The sequence below is a fragment of the Stenella coeruleoalba genome (genome assembly GCF_951394435.1).
Source record: "Stenella coeruleoalba genome assembly, chromosome: 13".
Lineage (NCBI taxonomy): Eukaryota > Metazoa > Chordata > Mammalia > Artiodactyla > Delphinidae > Stenella > Stenella coeruleoalba.
Window position 1 is genome coordinate 74,599,597 of NC_137159.1, and position 26,073 is coordinate 74,625,669.

The following is a 26,073-nucleotide window of genomic DNA, read 5'->3' on the forward strand; positions in this document are numbered from 1 at the left end:
AATTGATAAGAAGCCAAAGGCAAAATGAGGAAGTACCATGAGGCTCTGAGTGTTTTAAAAAGAGAGATGGCTTCTAACTGGGAAGATCAAAAAAAGCATCATTAAAGAGCTGGTATTTGAACAGAGGAAGGATGAGTCAGTATTTAGAAGTATTTATAAGCAGAATTTGATGGGGTTTTTTTGGGGGGTGGGGGTTGCTATGCCTTCTAAGCAGTAGGAAATGTATGAAGAGAGGAGAAATGGGCTTTACCACTGGGCACATGAAGAGAGCAGTGGGTGGTCGGATTTCAATGCAGCACAGTGTGTGTGAAGGGAGCAGTGGGATAGCAGAACCTAGGCTGATAGAGTGGAAAGGCAAGAGAGTTTGCACTCTGTTTTCTGGACAGCAAGGAGCCACTGAAGGATCTGTGATAATAATAGTCATTCATTGGGTAAATTAATGTCTCATTGAAAAGGAAAATAAGGGCTTCCCTGGCGGCCCAGTGGTTGAGAGTCCGCCTGCCGATGCCGGGGACACGGGTTCGTGCCCCGGTCTGGGAAGATCCCACATGCCACGGAGCAGCTGGGCCCATGAGCCATGGCCGCTGAGCCTGCGCGTCCGGAGCCTGTGCTCCGCAACAGGAGAGGCCACAACAGTGAGAGGCCCGCGTACCGCAAAAAAAAAAAAAGGAAAATAAAATGGAGAGAGAGTATAGAGTAAAACGTGAACAACCAAGTGATAGGCAAGTTTGCTAGTCCAAATGAGAAATAATGAAGACAGTATATGGGATTTGCCCAGGGAAATTGTTAAAAGAGAGAAAAGAAACAGGTCATAGATGTATATTAGGGGAGTGACTTTATTTGGTGGAAAGGAGGATGAAGAGGAGGAAGCAGAGAGAAAGGCAAAAGGTATAATAATTTTCCATGCTGTTGGCTGCACTCTATTGGTGGGTCCTGAATTCACTTCAGTGGGTTGCAACTAGTGGATTAGTCAAGATGCGGTAGACGGTGCCATGGTAACACAGTGTCTGTGGCTTTTAACGACAAAGATTTGTTTATCGCTCATGATATAAGTCCTTTAAGGGTAGGCTGCCCTTGTGTAGTTCTCTCCATGCACTCTTATTCCAGAATCCAGATTGATGGAATAGCTTCTATCTGGAATATTCCAGTCTCGTGGCAGAGAATAAAAAGGAAGTAGTGAACTACATGCAGCATTTTAAAACCTCTGCCTGGAAGAAGTGACATTTGTCACTCCTCATACTGCATTGGACACAGCAAGTCACATAACCAGGTCTGCCAACAGGTATTGGTGATCGGAAGGCCATTAATGGCCTGGAAGAGAACATTTTTAGTGAAATAATGGGAGAAGGAGCTTGCAGGAAGTTAGGTGATCCAGGAATTGGCCAGTGAAGGGGAGAAGACAAGAAGATAACTTAAGGAAGAAGCTGGTCAAGGGAACATCTTTTCCCTGTAAGTGGGAGAGAATTTAGCATACGCTGGGGGGAATAACCCATGCAGAGAGAGAGATGCTGAAAATGAAAAAGAAATAGAAATGTTTATCGGAGCAGATTTCCTTCTCTTTGTCCTTTAAGCCTGCACACTTGAAAACCAGGAAAATTGGATTTTTCTTAATCTTCACATCCTTGCAAAGGTGTTTTGGTGCCTTATACTTGGTTCTTCATTTGAGCCCAGAAACCTGAAACAGTTAAAAATTGAGGTTATTGTCATTACTAACAGTTATACATGCATTTGAAATTTATAAAACATGTTCATATGTAACAAGGTTATTTAACAACCTAATTTTTTCCCACTTTACAGATGAAACCGAAGTTCCAAGGAGTTATGTGTCTTATCCATATGTCAGTTAGCTAAGTAAATGGCAGAACTAGGACTCTCTATTCTGTTCTCTAACTTTTCCATCATCAGCCTTCAGGTGAGTTAGTTACGAAGGTTACGATTATAAATAATTAGAGCAAGTTACTTCGACAAACCATCAAAACCTATTTAACCTAAACTTAAGGTTTCTACTGTTATTTCTTTAAGAACTGAGGTCTTTGGATACACAAGGAGGGTTTTAGCAGTTATGAGTGAATGCTTTCGGGGGAGGTCAGAGAGAATTGGGAGAAACGAGAACATGTCTTGAGTGTCTGGAGCATAGAAGATCAAGGGAGCTGGTAGTGAGGTATGGACCAAGGGCAGAAATTAAACTCCGAAGACAGTGAATCAGAATCCTAGAATTGAGCTTGGGCAGAAGGAAGATTAGAATGTGAAGGGAACTGGAAGATTCTGCAAACACAGTGCACAATAGTCTACAGTTGTGTCTGCATAACCCATTAGTGAACCCCAGTGTGTGAAAACCACAGGGGTCAGGCAGTTGACAACTACTCTGGTTTGTGAAAGACTCTTCATTTCAGAAAACAACAAATCCCCTATTCTGAGGAAAGTTTGTACTGAATATGATGAAATGCTATTTTTCTAATCACTTATGCATTTATTTATATATATGTTATCTGTTTATGTGTACACACAAACACATTATCTTTTCTGAATTACCCACAGACTACCTTATTGAAAACTAGACACATGGAAAGTTTCAACTTTTCAACTTCAGCCATTTTTTAGTTATCTGCATATTAAAGAAAGATCCTGAAATTGCTTTGAAAGTGGAAAAATTGTGTGGGCTTTTTCATTTTTCATAACTCAAAAACTATTTAATATATTTTTCTCAAACTTTGCAAAAAAAAAAAATCACCTTTGGGCTGAAACCAAGCATGGAAAATTTCACCACAAAGGGCTAATTTTTTTGGAAAGCTGCAAGAAAATGAAAACAGTGGTTTATAATAGAACGTTCTTCATGCATGTTAATACTTAGTACTTTATCTAATGCATTTCATCTGAGAATTTCTGAACACTTTTCAGATTTAAATATTGAGCCATTTTAATATATGTGTATCCGTAATAGACTGTTAGATATGGAAAATTCCCCCCATGCTCTCAAAGATTCAGTATATATTGGGAGTTAGTGAGATGTGTTTAAAGGGACAGGTAGGACAAATGATGTGAAGTGGCTACTAGCCAGAGAAAGCCTTACATTAACTGCCTAAACGTATTTTATCACCACCTCTTCCTCGCCCAGGAGTAGTTGTGAGTAGAGTATACTTGATGACATAAGGTATTTGATTCATATATCTGAGCCAGTAGTTCTCAAACCAGTATCAGCATCACCTGGGATCCTGTTAGAAACACAAATTATTGGACCCCACCCAGACTTAAGAATCAAACTCTAGGGCTGAGACTCACCAGTCAGTGTTTTAGCAAGTACTCTAGGTGATTCTGATGCATGCTCTAGTTTGAGAACTAGAACTTTTTCCAAAAGCTTGGAACGTAGAATATTCTGAGATGTTATGGACAATTAAATCTGTCCTCGGTCTTTCCATACATGTCATCTGTGTCTTCTCATATCATTCCTTGGAAGCAGGAGGAATACTTATCAAGTTCTCTAAAAGAAAGATCTCCTTTTCTGTGTTTCATGTATTCTAGCTCTTTGCACCTATGACCTTACCACAAGCACAGTGAGCCCCCTTGAGTAAAGATGTTGATATAGGGAAACAGCACTACCAAGACGTATTTTCTCATTTCCATAATTCAAGCCTGGGATGGGACCATATATTTCATTCTCATTTCTTTGAAGTCTTAAGATCCAAGATTTAAGCAACAAGGTAGCAGAGGTCTGTCAGTGGAAGCTGATTTAAGCCCTGCTCTTTTATGGGCAAGTTCTTAATCTTAAGTTTCGTTAAGGGCCCTCTGCATTCCAGCAAACTCCAGTGTCAGTATTTTTGTGTTTAGGCACTGAAGTAGTTGTGTATGTGGCATTGTAACAAATTTTAAGAATATTCTCCTGATGACAGAAGTGGACTTCTGGCTGATCACTGGTGCCCCAGCTTGTAAGGGTGAAGCTTAGGTATAGCCTGGGAGAGGTGTTTAAGCAGTTTAAGGTTTATGTCTTCAAGTAAATTACAGCCCTCATAATATTTCACCCTTAAAAACTTCATTGTGCATCTTTTAAAAAGGACTTTTTCTTATATATCTACCATGTCATTATCACACCTAGCAAAATTAATGGTAATTCTTTAATATTGTCTAATACAGTTCATATTCAGATTTTCTTAGTCCCCAGAATGTCTTTTTACAATTGGTTTGTGAGATCTTTCTTTAAATTAGAGGCTTTTCTTTCCAATTATAAAAGTTAATATATTTGTAAATTTCAGGAAGGTAGGAAAAGCAGTAAAAAAAAGTAAATGTGCCTTTGAGGATTGCTGTAGTATCCAGAGAGACATAACATACTTACCACGAATTGCTTTTATAAAACAACAAGTAGCCTATTAAAACAGAATGTGAAATTGTTTAAAGAAGTACCAATGGGTCTGAGAATAATTTGTTACAAAGAAATTTGATGTAAGAGTTCATGATTTTAAAAGTAATTAATTTGCTCCTTGAGTTTTCATGCTTAGACCAGAGAGGATAATGCAATACCCCTTTCAATTTTGTTTTTATTTAATAAGAAAAAAAGGAAAATGTGGGATGTTTTTGCACTATTATTTATTAGGGTGTATTTAAGATACTTAATTCCCTTATAGATATTTAGCATAATTAAAGGTTAAATTATTATTAACTATTTTACTATAATTATTATTTATTATATTACTATAATTATAATTTAAGGACCTTATTCTTTCAACAGCTCTTGAAGGGGGTTATTCTTTTCCCATTTTATGCATGAGGAAACTGAGACTTAGAAGGACAGAAGTAACTTGTTCAACTAGACAGCTAATAAGGGGCTGTGCTGGGATTTGAATCCACATTTGTTTGGCTCCAACGTCCATGTTCTTAGCCACTAGGCTAAAAGTTAATTTCTTATTATAAAGAATTTGTGGACATCAGTAAAAAGAACAGCAGCTTCTCAGATAAAGATGCAAAGGACATGAACAGATAATTCACTGAAGAAGAGCTAGATAATAAAGTCTATCAAAAAATGTGTACTTAGCACAATGTATGACACAGTGCTTAATAAACTAGTGTCTGGTAGTAGTTAATAATGTCTGCCTATTAACTGAAAAAGTTCAGTGTTGTATGTGTATACTTCTTTATGCATTTTTAGGAAGTCTGAACAGGTGAATACCAGGTGGCTTACAGTGGTTATCTCTGGGGGTTAGAGGTAAGGGTATATGTAGGAGGTGGAGACTCTACATTGTTTCTACTCTTTTACAATGACCATGTGTTACCAGAAAAAAAAAGTTCCTATAGAAAGTGTTCATAGCCTTTGAACCTACTGATTCTCTTTTTTTTTTTGCGGTACGCGGGCCTCTCACTGTTGTGGCCTCTCCCGTTGCGGAGCACAGGCTCCGGACACTCAGGCCCAGCAGCCATGGCTCATGGGCCCAGCCGCTCCGCGGTGGGATCCTCCCAGACCAGGGCACGAACCCGTGTCCCCTGCATCGGCAGGCGGACTCTCAACCACTGCGCCACCAGGGAAGCCCTGAACCTACTAATTCTTTTCTTTGGAATCTATATTAAGAAACTAATCTCAAAAATAAAGAACACATTTGTGTACAAACATTATTTATTGTATCAAAAAATTGTAAACATCCTAATGTCCCACTCTAAAGGAAAGTTTGAATATGGAATTTGCAACTATTAAAATTATATTTTCAAAAGACATTGTAATACATGAAAGTTAATTGTAGAATATTAAGGATGTTAAAATATAAAGAGAATATGGAGTACAACTATATGTCAAAGAAAACATACATTTAAAAGCTTGAAAATAAAATGACCAAAATGAATACAGTGGTTATGTTTGAGTGGTGAGTTTTGGAGTGATTTTTTTCTATTTATTTTTTGTCCTTAAAATTTCTTTTAATGGCATATATTTTTATAATGATTTAATGGTTATGTATTTTCTTTCCTTTTTTAAAAAGCAGTTTGATTTTATGACTTCATAACAGAAAGTTGGTTCAGGAGAGATAAAGTTTTCAGTAACTTGTTACACAGCAAGAGACAACAATCACAAGGGGAAAGTAAAAGGGTAATGTAATGTCAGCGTCACGGTTTCTCTGCAGGAAAACCCACCCCTGAGACCAGCAGTGGCCCTTGGTCTGTAGCAGCATCTTTGGCAGTAGCAGCCATCCTAGCCTTTTAACTCATCCTTCTCTACTCAATTAGCGAGGCTTTTCCCCTTCCTTGCAATTCTTTATAAACCCTGCCTTCCCCCACTTCACAAAATAATTTGGGTTGTCGTTAGGTATATATTTTGATGGCCTGCCTCAACGATTGTTATTTGAATGTGATAACAAAACCACAGGTTGGGGCTTCCCTGGTGGCGCAGTGGTTGAGAGTCCGCCTGCCGATGCGCGGGACACAGGTTCATGACCCGGTCTGGGAAGATCCCACATGCCGCGGAGCGGCTGGGCCCGTGAGCCATGGCCGCTGAGCCTGCGCGTCCGGAGCCTGTGCTCCGCAACGGGAGAGGCCACAACAGTGAGAGGCCCGCGTACCGCAAAAAAAAAACAACAATAAAACAAACAAAAAAAACCCACAGGTTGGGATTAGCATCATCATTCATCCTACTGCTAGGGTGAAGCAGACCTTATTCAGATCTCATTGGACTACAAGTTTCATAGTGGCTAGGACTTCAAGAGGGTCTGGGGTGTGAGTGAGTGAGTGGCCCATGCTAAGGCAGAGATGTTGTATTTGTGAATACCCTGGCAGTTGGATGGATACAGGTCTGAAAACTATAGCTTGTGCCTTGCTACATTTAGACCTTGTTCAGCCAATGAACTGGATGTTCACAGAAGGGCAGATTCTCAGAGCCTCAGTGGACGGAGCATAGCAGTCAGAAAAGGGATAACATAGAAGAAAGTAGAAACAGATGAGCAGAATTCTGTGAAATTGTTTTTTTGTGGCTATTGTTGATTCCAGCCAGAAGATTCTTTTCAGGCCTATCAGTTTGTGGAGATGAGAACTATGAATATGATCTTTAAGGAAGGAAAAGACTCTCTAACACGGTTACCCTGTGTGCATGAGGCTGTTCTACCCTCCCTTCTTGCTAGTATGGAAAATCTGTGAACAATATGCAATGTAGGCCACAAAAAATTCCCTGAAGTGGAAAAAGCCTAGCAGGCACTAAATGAAAGATGCTTCACAAGAATGAAATGTGGTTGCTTTGAGACCTGACATTCCGAGCCAGTTCAGAGCCATTGTATTTGGTTGGGAAGAAGCCAGATGATCAGGTATCAGGGAGGTATATTGACAAACGGATAAAGACTGAAGCCAGCATCATTTCTGACAACCTGTTCCTAGGAAACCAGACAATAAATCACTTCCCATTATCAGTCATACAGAGACCAGAGGAAACATGCATGAATGAAGTCTGTAGACAGTCCAGAAACTCCGTTTCAACAATTTTATCTCCTCACCAGTATAGTTGTGGGAACTTCTGTATAAGCCAAACTGAGTGTTAGAGATTCAGGCTTTTCCTCTTTCTGAACGTACTACCTTCAGAAAAATGCTGAGGAGTTTCTTGTTCCTATTGCAGAGGAGAAAGGTTCTAGGACTTCAGTAATATTACACAAATGTTGATTGAAAGTGATTCAGAAGTGATTTCATAAAATCTTAGGGACGATTCTGATTATCTGGGTGCCAGGGGAGCTCTCCTCAAGGTCCTCTGAGGGAGATGGCCTCAACTTGTACCCTTCGGTCGTAGTCCCTACACCTGCCCTGTACATACCTAGTACTCCTCCTAAATATTATTATTTCTTGTCGTCCACTTCCTTTCTGTTTTTCCTACCACCACCTAACAGGTGGCGTCTATCCACCTTTTCAAGTCATCTCAGTGCAAACTTCTGTGTGAGCTCTTTCCTGATTCTTCCCAGTTTTTACTGTCCTTCCCTTATAACCCTTTTTCTCAAAATTCTACCTTGTATTACAGGCATTGCATATTTATTTGATTCTCCCTATTAGATCGCTGAGCTTTTTTTTTTTTTTTTTTTTTTTTTGCGGTACGCGGGCCTCTCACTGTTGTGGCCTCTCCCGTTGCGGAGCACAGGCTCTGGACGCGCAGGCTCAGCGGCCATGGCTCACGGGCCCAGCCGCTCCGTGGCATGTGGGGGATCTTCCCGGACCGGGGCACAAACCCGTGTCCCCTGCATCGGCAGGTGGACTCTCAACCACTGCGCCACCAGGGAAGCCCTGAGCTTTTCTTTTTTAAAATTAAGATGTAACTTTCACACAATAACTCTTTTTTCTCTCCCTGCTTCAATCTGGTTATTCTGTCCTATTTTCCAGTTCACTAACCCTCACTTCAGCTATGTATAAACTCCTTTTAAACCCATCTGTTGAATTCTCAATTTCATTCATTCTATTTTTTGCTTATAGAATTTCCATTTTATTATTATTATAGTTAACCATTTCCTAAAATTCTACATCTCATCATTTAATTTCTTTTTTTTAATTAATTTATTTATTTTTGGCTGCGTTGCATCTTCATTGCTGTGCATGGGCTTTCTCTAGTTGCAGTGAGCGGGGGCTACTCTGCTGTGGTGCGTGGGCTTCTCACTGCAGTGGCTTCTCTTGTTGCGGAGCACGGGCTCTAGGCGCACAGGCTTCAGTAGTTCTGGCACGCGGGCTCAGTAGTTCTGGCTTGCGGGCTCTAGAGCTCAGGCTTAGTAGCTGTGGCGCACAGGCTAAGCTGCTCCGCGACATGTGGGATCCTCCTGGAGCAGGGCTCGAACCTGTGTCCTCTGCATTGCAGGCAGACTCTTAACCACTGCACCACCAGGGAAGCCCTTGTCATTTAATTTCTTGATCGTATTAATCACTGTTAGTTTGAAGTTCATGTCTGACTTTATTCTCCTTTGTACTGTCAACAATTTTTTGAAGTATAATTTTACTCTTAAAAAATAAAATTCAGAGGTGACATATTTGAAATAAAAATAAATGAAAATCATAACTGATAATTCTAATGTCTAAGCCTCTTGTAGTTACATTTCTTTTCTGCTTTTTCCTTCTTTGTTTTTTGGTCATGTTGCCTTGTCCCTCAGTATGTTTGTATATTAGTCAGGGTTCTCCAGAGAAACAGAACCAATAGGATGTGTGTATACATAGAAAGTGACTAACTATAAGGAATTGGTAACACAGTTATGGAGGCTGACAAAGGCAAGATCTGTAGTCAGTAAACTGGAGACCCAGGAGAGTCGATGGTGTAAGTTCTAGTCCAAAAGCAGGCCAACTCGAGACCCAGGAAGAGTCAGTATTTCCGTTGGAGTCCAAAGGCAGGGAAAAAAAAACGGTGTTCCAGCTCAAAGGCAGTCAGCAGAAGGAATTCTCTCTTACTCAACCTTTCTGTTTTATTCAGACCTTCAACTGATTGGATGAGGTGCACTAACACTGGGGAGGACAATCTTCTTTACTAGGTCTACTGATTCAATGTTAATCTCATCCAAAACATCCTCTCAGACACACCCAGAATAACTTTTGACCAAATATCTGCTAATCCCATGGCCCAGTCAAGTTGACAATGAAAATAAACCATCACTGCTTGGTAAGGTTCTTTTTAAATTGAATACCTGACATTATATACGAAAAATTATTAAGACAATGTGAGGCTTCTGTCTTCCTCCAGAGAGGGTTTACCTTTGCTTTTGACTAGCAGTTATAGTGAGGATCCATCACTTTAATGTGATAAGGAATTGGACTGAATGAAAACTATCTTTGTGAGGCCTGGTTCATCACTGCTTCTAAGGGGTAACCCTTTAGTAGTTCCCACAGAGAGCCCAGGTGCCTTCTCTTTAATGGGCACCAAACGCCCGAGTTTTGACCCTTGAGCCACAGAAGATTTTGAGAAACTGTTCAGCTTCTTGGCCTTATAGCCATTGCTTGCAAATTGGTAAATAACTGAGAAGAACTGTTTCAGCACACCTCTCAAAGTTTCCTTTTTCTCTAGAATTTTGGCCCTTCAAATCTCCTCTGCCTTTGATGCTTCCAAAGAGACTTTAAAAAAATGCTTTTTCCAGCTTTTCTAATTGTTCTTGGCAGGCAGATGGCTCTGCAGTAGGCTAGCCTGCCACGCCCACTCCCCATGGCCACCGTTACCACTGCTGCCTAGCTTCCAGTTCTTCAGGCTTTGCCCTGAGAAGTATTCCATTTCGCGTTTTTTGTTCTTTATGTGCCCTGTTTTTTCTCTGGACAGTTTTGGAATCTTCACTTTATCTCCATTATATTTTGTGGTGATACTCCTTGGACTGTTTATCCTTTTTAATCTGGAAACTGGCATCCTTACGTACTGAAAACTTTTCTCGTATTTTTTTCTACTTGTTTTCTGATTATTCATGTGTTAAACCTCCAGAAAAGATTCTCTTGATTTATTTCATTTTCCGTTGTTATCTTTCTCTTCTCCTTTAAAGTTCTATACGATGAGAAATGGATATTTTCCCCAGCCTTATCTTGGAATTCATCTAATTAAACTTTTTATTTCAAGCCTTCATACAAACAGTTTCTAAGATAATTTCTTGTTCCTTGTTCCGTTTTTGTACAGTCCTTTTTATTCATGGGTATTTCTCTCTCCCTCTCTGTCTCTGAGGAAAGCAAATTTTGGGCGTTTTGCTGTATTCTTGCGCTGTCTCTATTCATTCTGAATTTTCTTTTTCACGTTTTGCTTATGTTGATCTAGAATAGAAGGTTTCTCAGATGTCTAACATTCCTTTTTATCTATTCACATTTAAGGAATGAAGCATTGGAAATCCTAGGAGGTTTGTGTGGGGGAGTGGGCCTTGTCAGCTAGGCAGCTTCACCGCAGGGTCATGGGACAGGGGTCCTGACTTTCTTTTTTGGTGTTGTTTCCCAGTGTCACTATTAGTATGTTTTTTCTCTAGAGCCATTCAGTTTCTCCCCCTAAAATCTTCAGATCTTCTGCCTGAGAGCAGCATCATCTAAGTGAACCATAAGAGGCTGGTGTTTGCTTGTGAGAGTGTCAGCATTCATGTTGGGCTTTCACTTAATCCTCCTTTCCATTGATGGCCCTTTTCCCCAGCCATTCCCTATGCCTTCAACTTCTGTACACGATAAACCTCCATTCCCGAGGTGCAGCTCCGGAGGAGGAGCTGCTTGGGGGTACTGGATGAGGCAGTCAACATGGAGACCCTGCCCCTTAGCCTGGCTTTCATTTATTCAGTTTGCTGTGTCCTTGCACTGTCACTGAGCACCTGGTATGGACTTGAAGGCACCCATGATCAAAACAGGAAAAAAGCCCTGACCTTTCAGAGGTCATAGTCTGCTAAGGGGAGATGGTAATAAACATAAAAATTAATACGTTCAAAGGTGAGACTGCCTTGATAAAAAGTGGAGCAAGGTGCGGGGATTAGAAGTGCCGTGGCTGGGGGATAGAGGGCAGTGGTGGACTGGACTTTATTTTTTAATACTTTATGTGGAAAGAATTTAAAACTTACAGAAGAGTTGCAAGAATAAGAATAGTACGTAGAACACCATATACACTTGATCCCAATTGACTGTTGTTAATATTTTACCTCATCTTACCTGTTATTTGCTCTCCCTCTTCTGCCCCCTACTGCTCTCTCTGTCTCTCTCATGCATATATATGAGGGGGGTAGGGAGAGTAAGTGTGCGTGTGTGTGTACACATACATATAAATAATATATATATGTGTGTGTGTATATATATGTGTATATATAAATGTATATATATATAATATTTCTTTCTGAACTACTTGAGAGTAAGTTAAATATATCATGGTCCTTTGAGCTGAATGAATGTTTTTAGTTGGTGGCTAAAATTTGAACTGGTGACAGAGTATATGATTCCCATTTTCATCATACAGTATTTTCAGATACCATGGGACATTTTTAGTTGATAAATTAGTGACTGTCATACTTGTCTGTCAAGTGCAGCGTAACACTTGGCAGAGATGTTTAAAGGCTCTCGGGAATGCAGGCCAATCCTGTTAGGGAAGGTAGGGCCTCCCCAGGGGCATTTGGCCACTCTCTGAGCTCTGTAGAAGCCGAGGCCTCAGAATCCCAGCGAGGCAGAGGTAAGACTCAGGAGCGAGTGCGGTGTTCGGCTAAGCCTAGGAGTTATCATAACAGCGCCAGGAGGGTTGCTACCCTCAGGGAGCTGGTGCGTCTGGGTGACAGTGGGAGAGGAAGCACCCCCTTCAGAGACCTGTGAGGGAAAAGATATGTTAAGATATGTACATCTCTGATACATCTTTATTTTTTCCTGAATTGAAAGGACAGATTCTTACCTGTTTCATTATCATAGCTGGTATTAGGGTTTACGGACTTTCTTCAATTATTTGGGCCTAACATTTTGTTGTGAGTTAACTGCTTTTTTCCCCACGTTTTAATCTGTATCTCATGGGTCTTAGCTTCCCTAACTGTTGGATTTGCCTGCTGTCAGATAAAATGGGACATACTTTGCCGTACTTTGTGCCTTGCTTTTGGCTTCTGAGAAGCTAGGAGTGTTTACTGGGACAGCTTGTGGCAGAAATCCCTCGTGTCTGGTGCTTTGGCCTGCACCCAGTGTGTGTCTGCCATGGGCCCTTTCATTGTCTCACTCTCCCTAGTCTGAAGCCCTGTGATGGATAACTTTGCCTGGTCTTCGTACAGGTATGAAAGTGGTATTTTAGTGTGTGGAACTGAAGCATATACATTTCACAGTGTCTTTCAGCAAAGTTAAACAGGGAAGAATCTTTTTTACTGATTTCCCTGGATAACCCTGAGGTCTGTCATCAGCACTTTGCTTATGTAGATATTCAGTGAATGTTTGTCAAACAGTTTCTCTTTCCATGGCCCTTTTCAAAGGTTCCTAGGTGCCAACTTATAAAAATTGCAGAACATGAGAGTTGTGAGTTAAATTTTATTGGGGGCAAAATGAGGACTATAGTCCGGGAAACAGCATCTCAGATAGCTCTGAGAAACTGCTCCAAAGAGGTAGGGGGGAAGGTCGGTATACATGTGATTTTGGTGACGGGGGAGTAAATGCAATCAGACACATATTTTTTGCAGAAGGTTTCTGCTAGTCTCGTGAAGGTTACTGCTAGTCACAAGGAGCAGACGTCACCATGAAGGATTTTAGTGCTTTTCTAGATTTGAGGAGATACAAGAATTGGGCTCATAAAATCAGCTCCTGAAAATACCTAACTGTCTGCAGACCTGTTCTGCCAGTTTTTCCCAGAGCACAGAGTGCCTCATTTCTGCTCTCCACCCTGAACTCCTTTCAGGGGGTGTTGGAAGTCAGCAGCTACGGCAGCACATGATTTAATCCATGTAGAGGTAGATGGCAAGTGCCAATTTGTAGCTGACATACGCCACAATGAATAAGAGGTTTCTCGTGCCCATTTTATATGTTTCTATGGTACTCTTTATTTCCCTTAGCATGGTACCTATCGTGCGTTACTGTAGATACCTCTCCCATTCGACTTTAAGTTCTCTAAAAGCAGAGGCTCTTTCACCATTTCGTCTCCAAGCACTCACCACAGCATCTGGTGTATCGTAGGTGCCAATATATCTTTAATGAATGAACAAATGAACAAACTAACAAACAATCAGTAAACCCAATGAACGACTCTTCCCTCTCAAGTGGCTTAAGCTCTTAAAGACTGGAGTTTCTAACTTAGAAAAGTCCCAACCCCATTGTCAAATAATTCATGTTTCTTGCTTCCTGACTCACACAGAGTATTCCAGCTCCAAGTCTAAGGAATTGCCAGATAACAGTTTTTTGATCAGCAAAGCTATTCTTTCAGATTCTGTGTAGCTTTGCCATTATTAACCAAGAGAAAGCTGATGTTGCCGAAGGCCATAGTAGCTACATGAGAATATCAGCGCTGTAGACGTGAGGATGGGTTTGTTATTGCCACCATTCGCTGAATTCTGAGGCTGCCTGGAAACCACTGTTCGCTGCGGAGTAACAGTTGCTCTGCAGTAGATTGCTGCACTCCAGAGCAGCTGAGCTTCCTTAATTTTCTGTTGGAGTTCTTAGTGATTCTGAATCTGAAAGACTCAAAAGGAAGTAGATTACAAGAGATTTTAAGCTGAGGAGAGCATTTTGCTTTCAAAATAAAATAAATCTGAAGTGTATAAAATGACAGAAGCTTGAGAAGAATGGGTTATAGGAAGATTTTGAAGCTGTGTTTCAAATAGTTAACTGTAATCATATGCAAATATCTCTGCAAATATGCAGTGTTCCTTGTAATTAACAACCCTGACATGTAGATTAAATGCATGAAATGGCTTTTTTTTTTACATTCAGGTAATTAAAGTGTAGAAAAACCTCTGCCCCAGAAGATCTGAGTATAAGTCACATGAATGGGAAATGGTAAAAGTGGTCAGTTTCATGAATGCCATCTATCTTAAGCAAAACATATTGAAGTGGCGTAATTTGTTTTCAGTAACAATTTTGAAGGATCTTCCTTCTTAGGATTTAACGTTATTTCTGAAGCTGAATGATTTGAAACACTTGTAAATATTGAAATATTGGCCTATCTCTAACAATAATGGTAGCAGTTGTTTAAACCACAGGGAATTATGTCACCAAACAATAATCATTACGAAATTCTTTTGTTTGCAAGTATGTCACCAAACAATAATAATTATTAAGAAATTCTTTTGTCTGCAAGTATACAGTGTAATTAATGGTTAATGGCATGGGCTCTGAAGTTACCCTCCTTGGGTCCATACTTTGTCTTTATCACTTAGTAGCTAAACCTCACTTTTCTCATCTATAGAATGAAGACATTTACTTGATGAGGTTGTTATGCATATTAAGTGAGATTATGTATATAAAGTACATCAGCCTAGTTCCTAGAAGATAGTAAGCTATCATTACTACTGTTATTCCAAGCAGTTCCCTACTGTGGGGCATATTCCTGTCTTACTAATGTATGAAATTGTTAAGACAGAATAGAAGATCTCAAAAAGCAAGCTCTTGATCATTAAAATAGAATGGAATTTGCAGTTTATAAACTGAATACATATGATTCAATAAGCTGAATAGTCTCATCCTAAAGAGAGGAAAACATGGCCTTTTGGGGAGAAGAGATAAACTAAACTAGGATTATTCCTAGGTCTGCGTTTTGACTACCAACAGCTTTATCTTTGAAGGCTGCCTGGTTTATATTGCATGTTCTCTGACATGTCTTAACAATGTTGGCAGTCATACGAAAGGAAAAACTATGTGCTGTGTTTTCTTGTTTTCAGCTTGTTATAGTAGGGAAGTATCCTGCCATTACTGCAGCAGGTGGGCTCAGCTGATAAGCAAATAGGGAAAGTAGCAGTGATGCCATTCTTTCAAAGATGTTGAAGTACTGTTTATCATGGCTTCATTTAGTCATAACATATAGGCATAATTGCTGCACCCCAGAAAAGTAGGCTATCTGAACAGTATAAGTGTATTGAAGATATTTTTTAGGTTTTACTCTGTTTAAAAATAAAATGCCTATTTAATGAAACAGGTTGTACAAAAACCACACCTGAACATCATACTCCTTACTTTATGGCTATACTTCAGATTGTTTCCTAACTTCCTTTCTGGAAAATGATTAATAATAATAATAAATTCAGGAAAAATAAACATCAAAATACTGTCTCCAATTCCCCAAACGTACCCTGTATAAAAAGTCCCACTGTGTATATTTGCTTTCCCATACTAGTCAAGAAAACATGGTTGTGCTTCATTATCAAAAGTGACTCAGATTTCAAATGAGAATGTGAAATATATAAAAATGTTTCCTTAGAGTAGAATGAATTGGCCAGCCTAGAAGTTCTTTCTTTAATGAGACAGTAACATAAGAAAACGTTTTGTCATGTACACAGACTTGGAAACTTTTTCTGCACAGCTGTGTTATAAAATTGGGTATACTTCCTTGACCTCAGTGATTTTTTTGCCAGTAGGTGTCTATATGAATAAAAGAAATTTTTATTACTGTTCTTTAACCTATCATATTTGGACTATAAATTTCACTGAAATTATTGTTATGGTATCTAGGAAAAGTATAAGTTTCACCCAACAGGTAATAACTGTTGCTCTCCAAAGGCAAGAGAGGAAAACCAGTTTCATCAACTATTAGTTGTGATAAACAATCTTTGGTTTTCTTATATTATTGAGAGGCAATGATGCCTTCAGAGTACACATTAGAACTTCCTTATTGTTTCAGTACATTCCCATGATTTCAGAGTGCACTTTAATTCTCAATTTATTATTGATATAGATCAACCAAATGTAACCCTGTAGTTCCTCGTGTATTTTTAGAGTTTTTCCTTGCATGCAGTTTTGTTTAACACAGGTCACAGTAATGGATCGTTTATACAAAGTAACGGATTGTTTCCTCTTTCTGCCAACTGATTTGATCAGCCTGAAGTTCCTTAGATACTGTGGGTTACATAACTAGTATGGAATCTGTATGGTACATTTTTTAGTATGACAGTAACTGTATTAACCATTTAATCCTTTAGGACATTTTAATAAACACAAGGAAGCCCGTTATTTTGAAGTGAATAAACTTGAAACTAAAATGAGCAATGAGTTACCATACCGGACTCAATTACCAGACTTCTTGGAAAACAGACTATTTTCATTAGTTGATTGTTCTGGTTAACTGTGGATTGGCCAGGAAAAAAAAAGACAAAAAAACAAAACTTTTTCTTTCGAACTTTCCCCTTTTAAGTGTTTGTAATGTGTTTTAGCATATTCTCCTGCTTTTATAAGCAGAGTACAATAGTACATAATTTAGTTTTACTTTCCTGAAGAATTTGTAACACCTAAGAGTCCTAGTTATGAATATTTTCTCTTATCATCTCTGGTGCCATTATAAATGCAGAAGGTTTGAGAGTTGAATAGTTAAATTCTAGTCAGTGGAGACTGCATTATTCAGTGACATCTAATTTTCCAGGTATCACTTATAGGATATAGTTGAAGAACCTGAAAATAAGCAAAATTACCTTTGCCCTTTCAGAATAAAAAGTTCAGAGAACATATGAGCCCCAAGGCTTAGAATGTCTTCTTTGAAGCTTGCTAATTCCCTTTTATTCATAATTCCAACTATTTGGTTTCCAAGAAGAAACAGAATTTGGACACCCTCATCGTCAGCACATGCGAATCTGCCTACTGTTCATTATAGCGTAGTATTCCATTAACTGGATATATCATAATTTATGTAACCAGTCCTAATTATGGACATTCATCTCCAGTCTTTTGCTCTTCTAAATAATTCTGTTTTCCAGTTTTCCCAACTGCATTTATTGAACAACTCTTTTTTTTTTTTTTCTCCACTGATACCTTTATCATACACTTAATTCCCATATATGTTTAGGTCTGTTTCTAGACTCTTTTTTGTTCTGTTGAGCTGTGTGATCCTTTTCTGATCATACAGTTTTAACTACTGTAGCTTCATAATATGTGTAATGTTTAGTAGAGCTAATCTCCCCTCTTTCTCTTCTTTTTCAGAATTTCTAGGTTTAGTGCCTTTCATTTTCCAGATGAACATTAATATAATTTGTCAAATTTCAAAATAAAGATCATTTTTTAGTATTTTAATTGGTATTGAATGAACTGAATTGATTAACTTTGAGGGAGAATTTATATCTCTTTTGCAATGGAAGGACAAATGTCCCTTTGGATTTTAAAGTTTTCTTTATATAAGTGTAGTACATTTCTTTTTACAGTGGTATTCAGCTATTATTTTTATACATGAGATTTTGTTAATGTTTAAAACATAAGCTGAAAATAATGGTAATTTTACCTTCCCAATATTTCTTACTTTTTTTTAAATCTTGTCAAATTTCATCGATATAGTACTTCTAGGACAGTATTAACAATACAATAACCAGAGTAATCCTATTAAGATGGAAGTCAAATATATCACCCCTGTTTTCAAAACCCTTCAAAGGCTTTTCAGTTACTCAGAGTGAAAACCAGAGGCCTATTGGACAGTCCATTGTCTGCTGCCCCTGTGATCACAGCTGCCGCAGCCTGAGCTGCTGTCCTCTCACATACTCGGCTCCAACTGTACTTCTTGCTTTTTACTCAAACACCAAATTAGGTTCTGTTTTATGGCCTTTGCACTTGCTCCTCCCTCTCCCAGAAAAACTCTTTTCCCAAATATCATCAGCCCACTCCGTAACTGCCTTTGCACAAATGTCACCTTTCACTGAAGCCTTCTGTAAACACCCTATTTAGAGCTACACCACCACTTCCAGCAATTCCTGGTCTTTTTTCATTATCTTATTTCTTTCCTACCCCACCATAGGACTTGAGATTTACTAGTATTATACATCTCTTAATTACTTATTATTATTTTATTTTTATAATTATTCATTCCTTAGATTGTCATATAATTATTTTAAAATTATTAATCATTTATTGTGACTTACTAACATACACATTTTATTCATTGTTATATCATTTACTCAATTCTTTATTTAGTATTTACTGTCACTTATGTTTTTATTACTTATATCTTTCTCATGCAAAACATGGTAAGAAAGAAGAAAAAATGGGGTAAGGAGATACAAAAACTAGAAAGCACAAAGTAAGATTTTAGATTTAACTCCAAAATATTGGTATTTTTTAAGTGAAAATGTAGTAAACGTATTAGTCATGTTAGTTAAAAGACATAGACTGTCAGATTAGATAGAGATAATAATCCAACTATCTTCTAAATATAAGGCTATAGAAAGGTAGACAGTAGAAGGGTGGGAAGGGTATATCTTGCAAATTCTAACCAAAAGAAAGCTGGTATAGCTGTGTTAACATTAAACAAAATAAGCCCTAAGGGAAAAACATTACTAGAGATGAAGAGAGTTCCTTCATAATTATAAAAGGTTTACTCTATCAGGTACTAATAGTCAATAACAGAATAAAAGAGGTAATATCACTACTCGTGGTCCAGAGATTGAAGTATAATAGCACGATATTATAAATAACTTCATATCAATAAATATAGAAGTTTAAATGAAATGGATAAATCCCGAGAAAAAGATAACATCAAAACAGATTCTCAAGGAGAAATAGAAAGCCTGAATGGTCCTAAGCCTTTAAAGAAATTGAATCAATCAATAGTCAAATCTTTCTAAAAATAAAACTCTAGAGATTTCCCTTGGTGGTCCAGTGGTTAGGACTCGGCGCTGTCACTGCCGTGGCCTGGGTTCAATCCCTGGTCAGGGAACTAAGACCCCATAAGCTGTGTGGTGTGGCAAAATCAAAACAAAATAAAACAAACAAACTTTAGGCTTCACTGGTGAGTTCTATCAAATATTCAGAGAATAAATCATTCTGTTATATTACAAAATCCTCTGAATAATGGGAAAGGAAACCATAGTCTCCAACTCTGTTTTCTCAAACTAACAAAACCTTATATGCAAACCTGGAATAAATAATATAAGAAAAGCAAATTATAGGCCAGGCTTACTTATCAACATGCAAAAGTCCTACACAAGGTATTAGGAAACCAAATATAGTAATATAGTAACATGAGAAGGATGTATCATGACCCAGGTGGGTCTATCCCAAAAATAGAAAGTTAGTTTCACATTAGAAAATCAATTGATAGTTTACCACATTAATAAATGAAAGGAGAAAAATCATACGATCATTTCAATAGGGACAGAAAAGGTATTTTATAAAACTCAGTATCCATATATGGGTTTTATCCATTTAAAACTCATATCCGTATCCAATGCAGAGAGCCAAAAATACTCAAGGCATTTTAGAAGAACAAGAAAATGGGGTTTAAGTAACTCTACCAAATACCAAAATATAAAGCTTTAGTAAATAAGATGTGTGCTCGTGGCACAGAGTTAGAAGAGTAGGCCAGTAGGACAGATTATAGAACCCTGGAAAGGACCTGTTCACATATACACAGGATTTACAACAGAAATGTCACTGCAGAAGGGCAGTCTTTGCAGTTAATAGTGCTGGAACAGTTGAGTTTCCATATGGAAAAAAATGAAATTAGACCCATATTTCACACCAGACATAAAAATCAGTTTCAGGTAGATTATGAACCAAAAAGTGAAAGACTAAGCCGTCGAGCTTTTAGAGATATTATTGAAGAACATTGGCTGCCAAGGAGCCTGCAGTGACTGTGAACTGCGGCCAACCTGGCTTTCGTGTTCCTATAGCTCCAGGTGGGAGTGACAAACGAGAGCCCAGCTGAGGCTGGGAACTCAGTTTCTTCATCATTGTCTTTGCTGCCACTGCAGCTGCTAACAAGAAACCTGCTCTTCAGCATCGAGGGAGAACTCTTCCTGTGGGGTGGGGAAGGGAGCTCCTTCTTAGCCCTTCAGCTGGGAGGCCTCAGCAGGGCAGTGAGAAACCCTGCCTCTCTCAATACCAAAGATTGCTTTATACAAATCCACCCCTGTTTGAAATCTCTCAAGACTTAAGTCCAATAGAACATTGGTAGCACTTACAGGAGTTAAAGGACTCATGATATTAGAATTACGTCAAGAGATAGGGGAAGAAATCTGAATTTGAAGGTATAAAAGTCAGTGGTTAATTGTAGTACCACTCCAGTTGCTGAAAGATTTTTTATTGTTTCTACCCTTCAGAGTCTTAAAGCGTGCTGTTTGGTATCCAAGTGAAATGCCAGATCCCTGGATTAAACTGCTAACATTAGATGATAAGATAAAATTTACTTTCTGTGTGAGCTCCAGACACCCACCAAAGGGATCATACTTTCGAAAACAGAAGAAGAAAGGCTAATAATTAATGCCATATTGTTTAAGAGTTCTTGCTGATCCACATCATTAGTACTTGGTATTGTTAGATTTCTTATTTTTTGCCAGTCTGAAGGGTATATTCCATATCTCTAAGAGAGACAGCAGCCCTATTTGACTTTGAGCCATTGGGAGCAGTCCTGAAGAATATCTTTGGACAGAAAAGGCAAAGGTGAAGCAGTAGCATACCCACTGTATATGGAATACGAGAATACAGAGACCTGTTCAAGAACCCTGGAGACATCAGGAAGCGATCAGGTTCTTTACTTATGCTTCCCAAGACTGAAGGTAACTACAGTTAGGATGCTCACGCTACATACTCTGCTTATCCTGTGTCCTCAACACCATAGGCATCACTGATGAATCAGGAATGCTGTGTCCCTGTGTTATGCTAGAAGGGGAAGAAGAAGGTGACCAAGTATCAAATGTCCCAGGATCCCGAAGCTGATTTCATTCCTCCTGTGTTTGTGTTCAAATGCATTGAGTTAGGGACTTCCCTGGTGGTGCAGTGGTTAAGAATCCACCTGCCAATGCAGGGGACGTGGGTTCGATCCCTGGTCCGGGAAGATCCCATGTGCCACGGAGCAACTAAGCCCGTGCATCAAAACCACTGAGCCTGTGCTCTAGAGCCCATGAGCCACAAGTACTGAAGCCTGCGTGCTCTAGGGCCTGCCTGCCACAACTACTGAGCCCCCATGCTGCAACTAGTGAAGCCCACGTGCCTAGAGCCCATGCTTCGCAACAAGAGAAGCCACCGCGATGAGAAGCCCACGCATTACAACAAAGAGTAACCCCCTCTCACTGCAACTAGAGAAAGCCCGTGCTCAGCAACGAAGACCCAACGCAGCCAAAAATAAAATAAAAGTTAAAAAAAAAAACCAAGACAAATGCATTGAGTTAGAGTTCACACTGAAATTGGCATCCAGGGAGAATGATTCCTTTAACTGACTTTTCTTGTCCAGTCAGACTTCCCAGAGATCCTGTAACCTTTGTGTGAATCTTTATATATAACCTTTGTATAAACCCATTGTAATGCAGGCAGCTGGCTCTGACTGGAAGATTCTGGATCATCCCTGACATTCTGGAGCCCACAGATCTGCATCACAAGTGCCCATGAATGCCCCATAAAGGCCCCAAAGGCCTTTATTAAGCACAGTCCATGCAGCATCTCCTCTGCTTTGTGCTTGAGAAGATGCCAAGGTGGCAGAAACTCCCACCTTCTGGGTGAAACTCAGCGTTCACTCAAAAAGCACATTATGAGCACTTTGCCGTGTGTTGTTACTGACCCAGCATTTTAAAATCATCTGAAAAGGCTGTGCCTCCCTGCTCCCAGAGAACACCAAGGCCACGGGGAACAGTACCCTACTTATGTGACAGAGGAGGAGATCTAGTAGAGATCCAATTACTGTGACCAAAAATAAACAACTAAAATATCTCAGATATTGTTGAGAGAAAAGGAAAGGTCTGCAGGAAATGGCTAAGCACTTAGCTGATAGATACGACCAAGGAAGAACAAGAAGATACCATGATTAGAAAGAAGAGTCCTCCACAGTTTTCACCCTCAAATCCCTGTTCTCTATTAGGGAGACAGACATGAAGGCACAATGACAGGTGTTACCTGATCAACTTTAACATTTGGTCAGTGCCATCAAATAGGTTACTATGAAAAAGGACTGTCAACAGTGGAAGGTAAAAAAGAGACTGAGTCCACAAAACCCCACCTTTACTGTCGGGGCCTACCAGGAAAAGTGCATCAAGTTCATCCAGGAGGAAGAATGTAAATACATAAGGGAAGTGGCAAATCACTGGTGCCTGAAATCAAAGGAACAGACTCACAGCTGAAGTTAAACACAGCCCAAGGCTTAAATCCACATTGTAGAACAGATAAGAGGTAGCATGAAAAAATATCTTCTAGAATTTCTTAAACCACAGACAAAGAACAATAACTGTAAGAGAAAAGACTTAAATTCAACTGCATCAAACTTAAGAACTTATCTCCATTAAGAAAAAAAAAAAGAATAAGGGTTGAACAGGCAAGCCAAGAACTGCAACATGACAAAGGACTGGTATCTAAAATAAAAAGCAACTTCTACAAATCAATAAAAAATAAGACAGTCTAATAGAAAAATGTGAGACTTAAATAAGACATTTGCAAAGGATATATAGAAAATGTCCAGAAAGCATATAAAAGCCTTATCAGTCATCAGAGAAACACAAATTAGAGCCACAATGAAATACCTCTAAACACCAGGTCAGTCAATTACAATTATAATTACAAAGTTTGCCAGTACCAAATGTGAGGAAATGTAACAATATGAACCCTCATGTATGTTTTATATGCTTTTCTGTATGTAAATTGGTATAAGTACTTTGAAAAACTATTGGGGAAATTGGGATTGACATATATACACTAATATGTATAAAATGGATAACTAATAAGAACCTGCTGTATAAAATAATAAATAAAATAAAATTTAAAAAAAATTGGAACTACCTATTAAAGCTGCACGTGTGCAACCATATGACCCCATATTTCTACTTCGAGGTGATATAGTCAACAGAAATACATGCACAAGAGATGTGTGTAAAAATATTATAACAGCATATTTGTAATAACAACACAAATATCTGTCAGTAAAATAAATTGTGTTATGTTCTTACAGTGGAAAACTGTATAGCAAAGATAGTGAGCTATTGCTACGTGTATCAGCATGGTTGGATGTTATAAACAATGTTGAGTGAAGCAAGTAAAATACAGAAACATACTGCATGATTACGTTTATATAAAGTTCATTAACAGACAAAAATTAACTATGATATTAAGGGATAGGTATTAGTCTGCTCGAACTGCCATAACAAAATGCCATAGACTGGGTGGCTTAAACAACTGACATGTATTTTCTCATAGTTCTGGAGATTGGAAGTCCAAGATCAGCATGCCAGCATGGTCAGTTTCCAGTGAAACTTCTTCCTAGCTTGTAGATGGCCACCTTCTGTCTGTGTGTTCGCCAGACCTCTTCTCTGTGTGTTCTTGGGATGAGAGTAAGCTCTCAGGTGTCTGTCCTTATAAGGATACTAATCCTATCCATTAGGGCCCCACTCTTATGACCTTATATAACCGGAATTACCTCTCTCTACATGCAGTTACCTTGGGAGTTAGGGCTTCGTCATATCAATTTGGGGGTGACACAGTTCAGTCTATAGCAGCATGATAAGCATCAATATAAAGCAAAATAAGGAAGTGATTATAGTATTAAGGAATGATAATCAATTAAGGAATTGATATAAAGAAAAGTAAGAAAATCAGTATAGAGATTACCTAAGATGTGAGCAGAGGAAGGGGTTGTGATGGGAAGATGCCATGCTGGCAATGTCTTCTTTCTTGACCCACACAGCTGTTCATTTTATAAATTATTTGTTAAATTGAACATTTATGTTTCATATGCTTTTCTGTATGTTATACTTAACAATTTAAAACAATTTAAAAAGTAAAAAAAGTTTTTTAAAGTTTTTTTTAAAGTAAAAAAAAAAGGTTTTTTTTAAAGTCCATTCTCATTTCCTGTTCTACAATCTGTTAACATTGATGAGCTGTTCCATTTATGTTATCCTATTATTAATACGGATTATACTTAACTATTTTGACTTTTCTGATCCCCATATAAATTATTTTTATATATTAATTTTTTAATATTAATATGGTAAATAATGGTAAATTTTAAATGTTTTAGCAATGCTCTTTTCATCTGGTGTATTATTAAAATATATTTCATGATATTCTGATGAATTGAGTTGAAATGATATTTTGTCCTTAAACATTTTCCCACATAGGTAGAAATTCCCAGCTTCCTTTGTCCCTGGCCTACACTTTATTGAGGTTGAATCAGTTGCTAAAAATATATTTGGTCCTATGAAAGATTTTCTTTGGCTGGTAAGATTAAGGAATAGAGGAGCTTTTCAAAAGTGAACTATCTCCAAATATAATCAATAAAAGAAATTCTGACTAGAAATGGAGTCTTTTATGTAGCTTTATTCTCTTTTGACATCATTAGTCAGTCAAGTTGGTATAACTACTGAAATGGTACATTCCTTTCTACTTTCAGCAATCCTTCAAAGGGATTGTGAGTTGCCGTCACAATCAATAACTTATCTAGGAATCTGATTTCCTCCTCACCCTGAAAATTAACCCCAGCAACTTAAGGGACATCCTTATATCCTACCCAGGTTGGTTGAGGGCTGAGAAGGCAGTGGGTGGTACTTCTTCTCAGTCTGAATAGATTGTTAGCCATATTATAAAACCCAGTCCTTTGTAGATACTATATAGAAGAAACAATAAAGCAATGACTTATCCATTAAGAAAACTTCTCATCAAAGTGTGTTTTTTTTTTTTTATTGTAGGTAATTCGCTCTTTTCTACTCTTTCCAACAATTGAGCGAATGTCTGAGTCACCCAGAGGCAAGCTCGCCACTCCACTTTTGTGCTGGTTTCGATATGCTTTCTATGTTCCTGGCTACCTACTACTTAAACCGTGGCCTGAGAAAATCAAATCCTTGGTGATCAGAATGCTCCTTCGAAGGATGAACCTACAGAGCGAATTTTCGTTTCTGAATATGTTGGAACCGTTCTGCCTCAGTAAGCACATTTTAAAATGTATATGTTTATTCTTGTATCAGAAAGTGTTAAGAGAATAATCTCAGACAGTGGATGAGTATCAAGCAAGGAATGATTTATTGTATTTTTCTCCCAAAAGTTTAAAACTAGAAATAAAAAGAAAATAGTGGGGGGTATTCTAAATGACAGAAAAGCCTCATCAAGCTTTAATTTTAAACCTTATCCTTCTGATTCTCCACTCTAGCTACAGGATGATAAGAAAGAATTCTTCTGTATCGAGTATATATGGAGTCCTTACAGGAATCCAGGGTGTGCCCTGTTAAGCTCAGTGTGTGAACTTCGCAAAAATCAGCCCAAGGAAATCAGGCCTAATATTCCCATAGAGTGAACAGGCTATGATTTTACTTTGCTCTTTAAAAGTTTTTGGAGAAGTTTGAGTTATAAAACTAATAATAAATAATAGTCATGGTAGTGTAACACTGGATGCGTTACTGATTATGGTTTCTGAATGTGCCAGGGAATGTTTTTGCTACTTTACTTCTTGGCTTCAAATGCTGTTTTTAAATGTAATTTATCTGTTTAGTTAATACTAATTTATATATTTACAAATGATTTTAATAATAAAATATGCTACTTTCTTAATCCATAAAATGGGATAATAATATCCCATACCTCAAAAGATTATTATAGGATTAAATGTGA

The 26,073-nt window shown here is 38.4% G+C and overlaps 1 protein-coding gene across 3 annotated transcripts in view; it reads left to right on the forward strand.

Annotated features, from left to right (window-relative positions):
• LDAH (lipid droplet associated hydrolase) overlaps nt 1-26,073 on the forward strand; it is a 94,743-nt gene that overhangs the window by 41,247 nt on the left and 27,423 nt on the right. For 2 of the 3 annotated variants that reach the window (XM_079941668.1, XM_079941669.1), the window contains one exon: nt 25,158-25,392. In XM_079941668.1, coding sequence (XP_079797794.1) covers nt 25,158-25,392 — 235 coding nt within the window. Of the gene's footprint in view, nt 1-1,797; nt 1,870-25,157; nt 25,393-26,073 lie in introns of those variants that run through there. The other variant, XM_079941670.1, reaches the window with a different exon arrangement.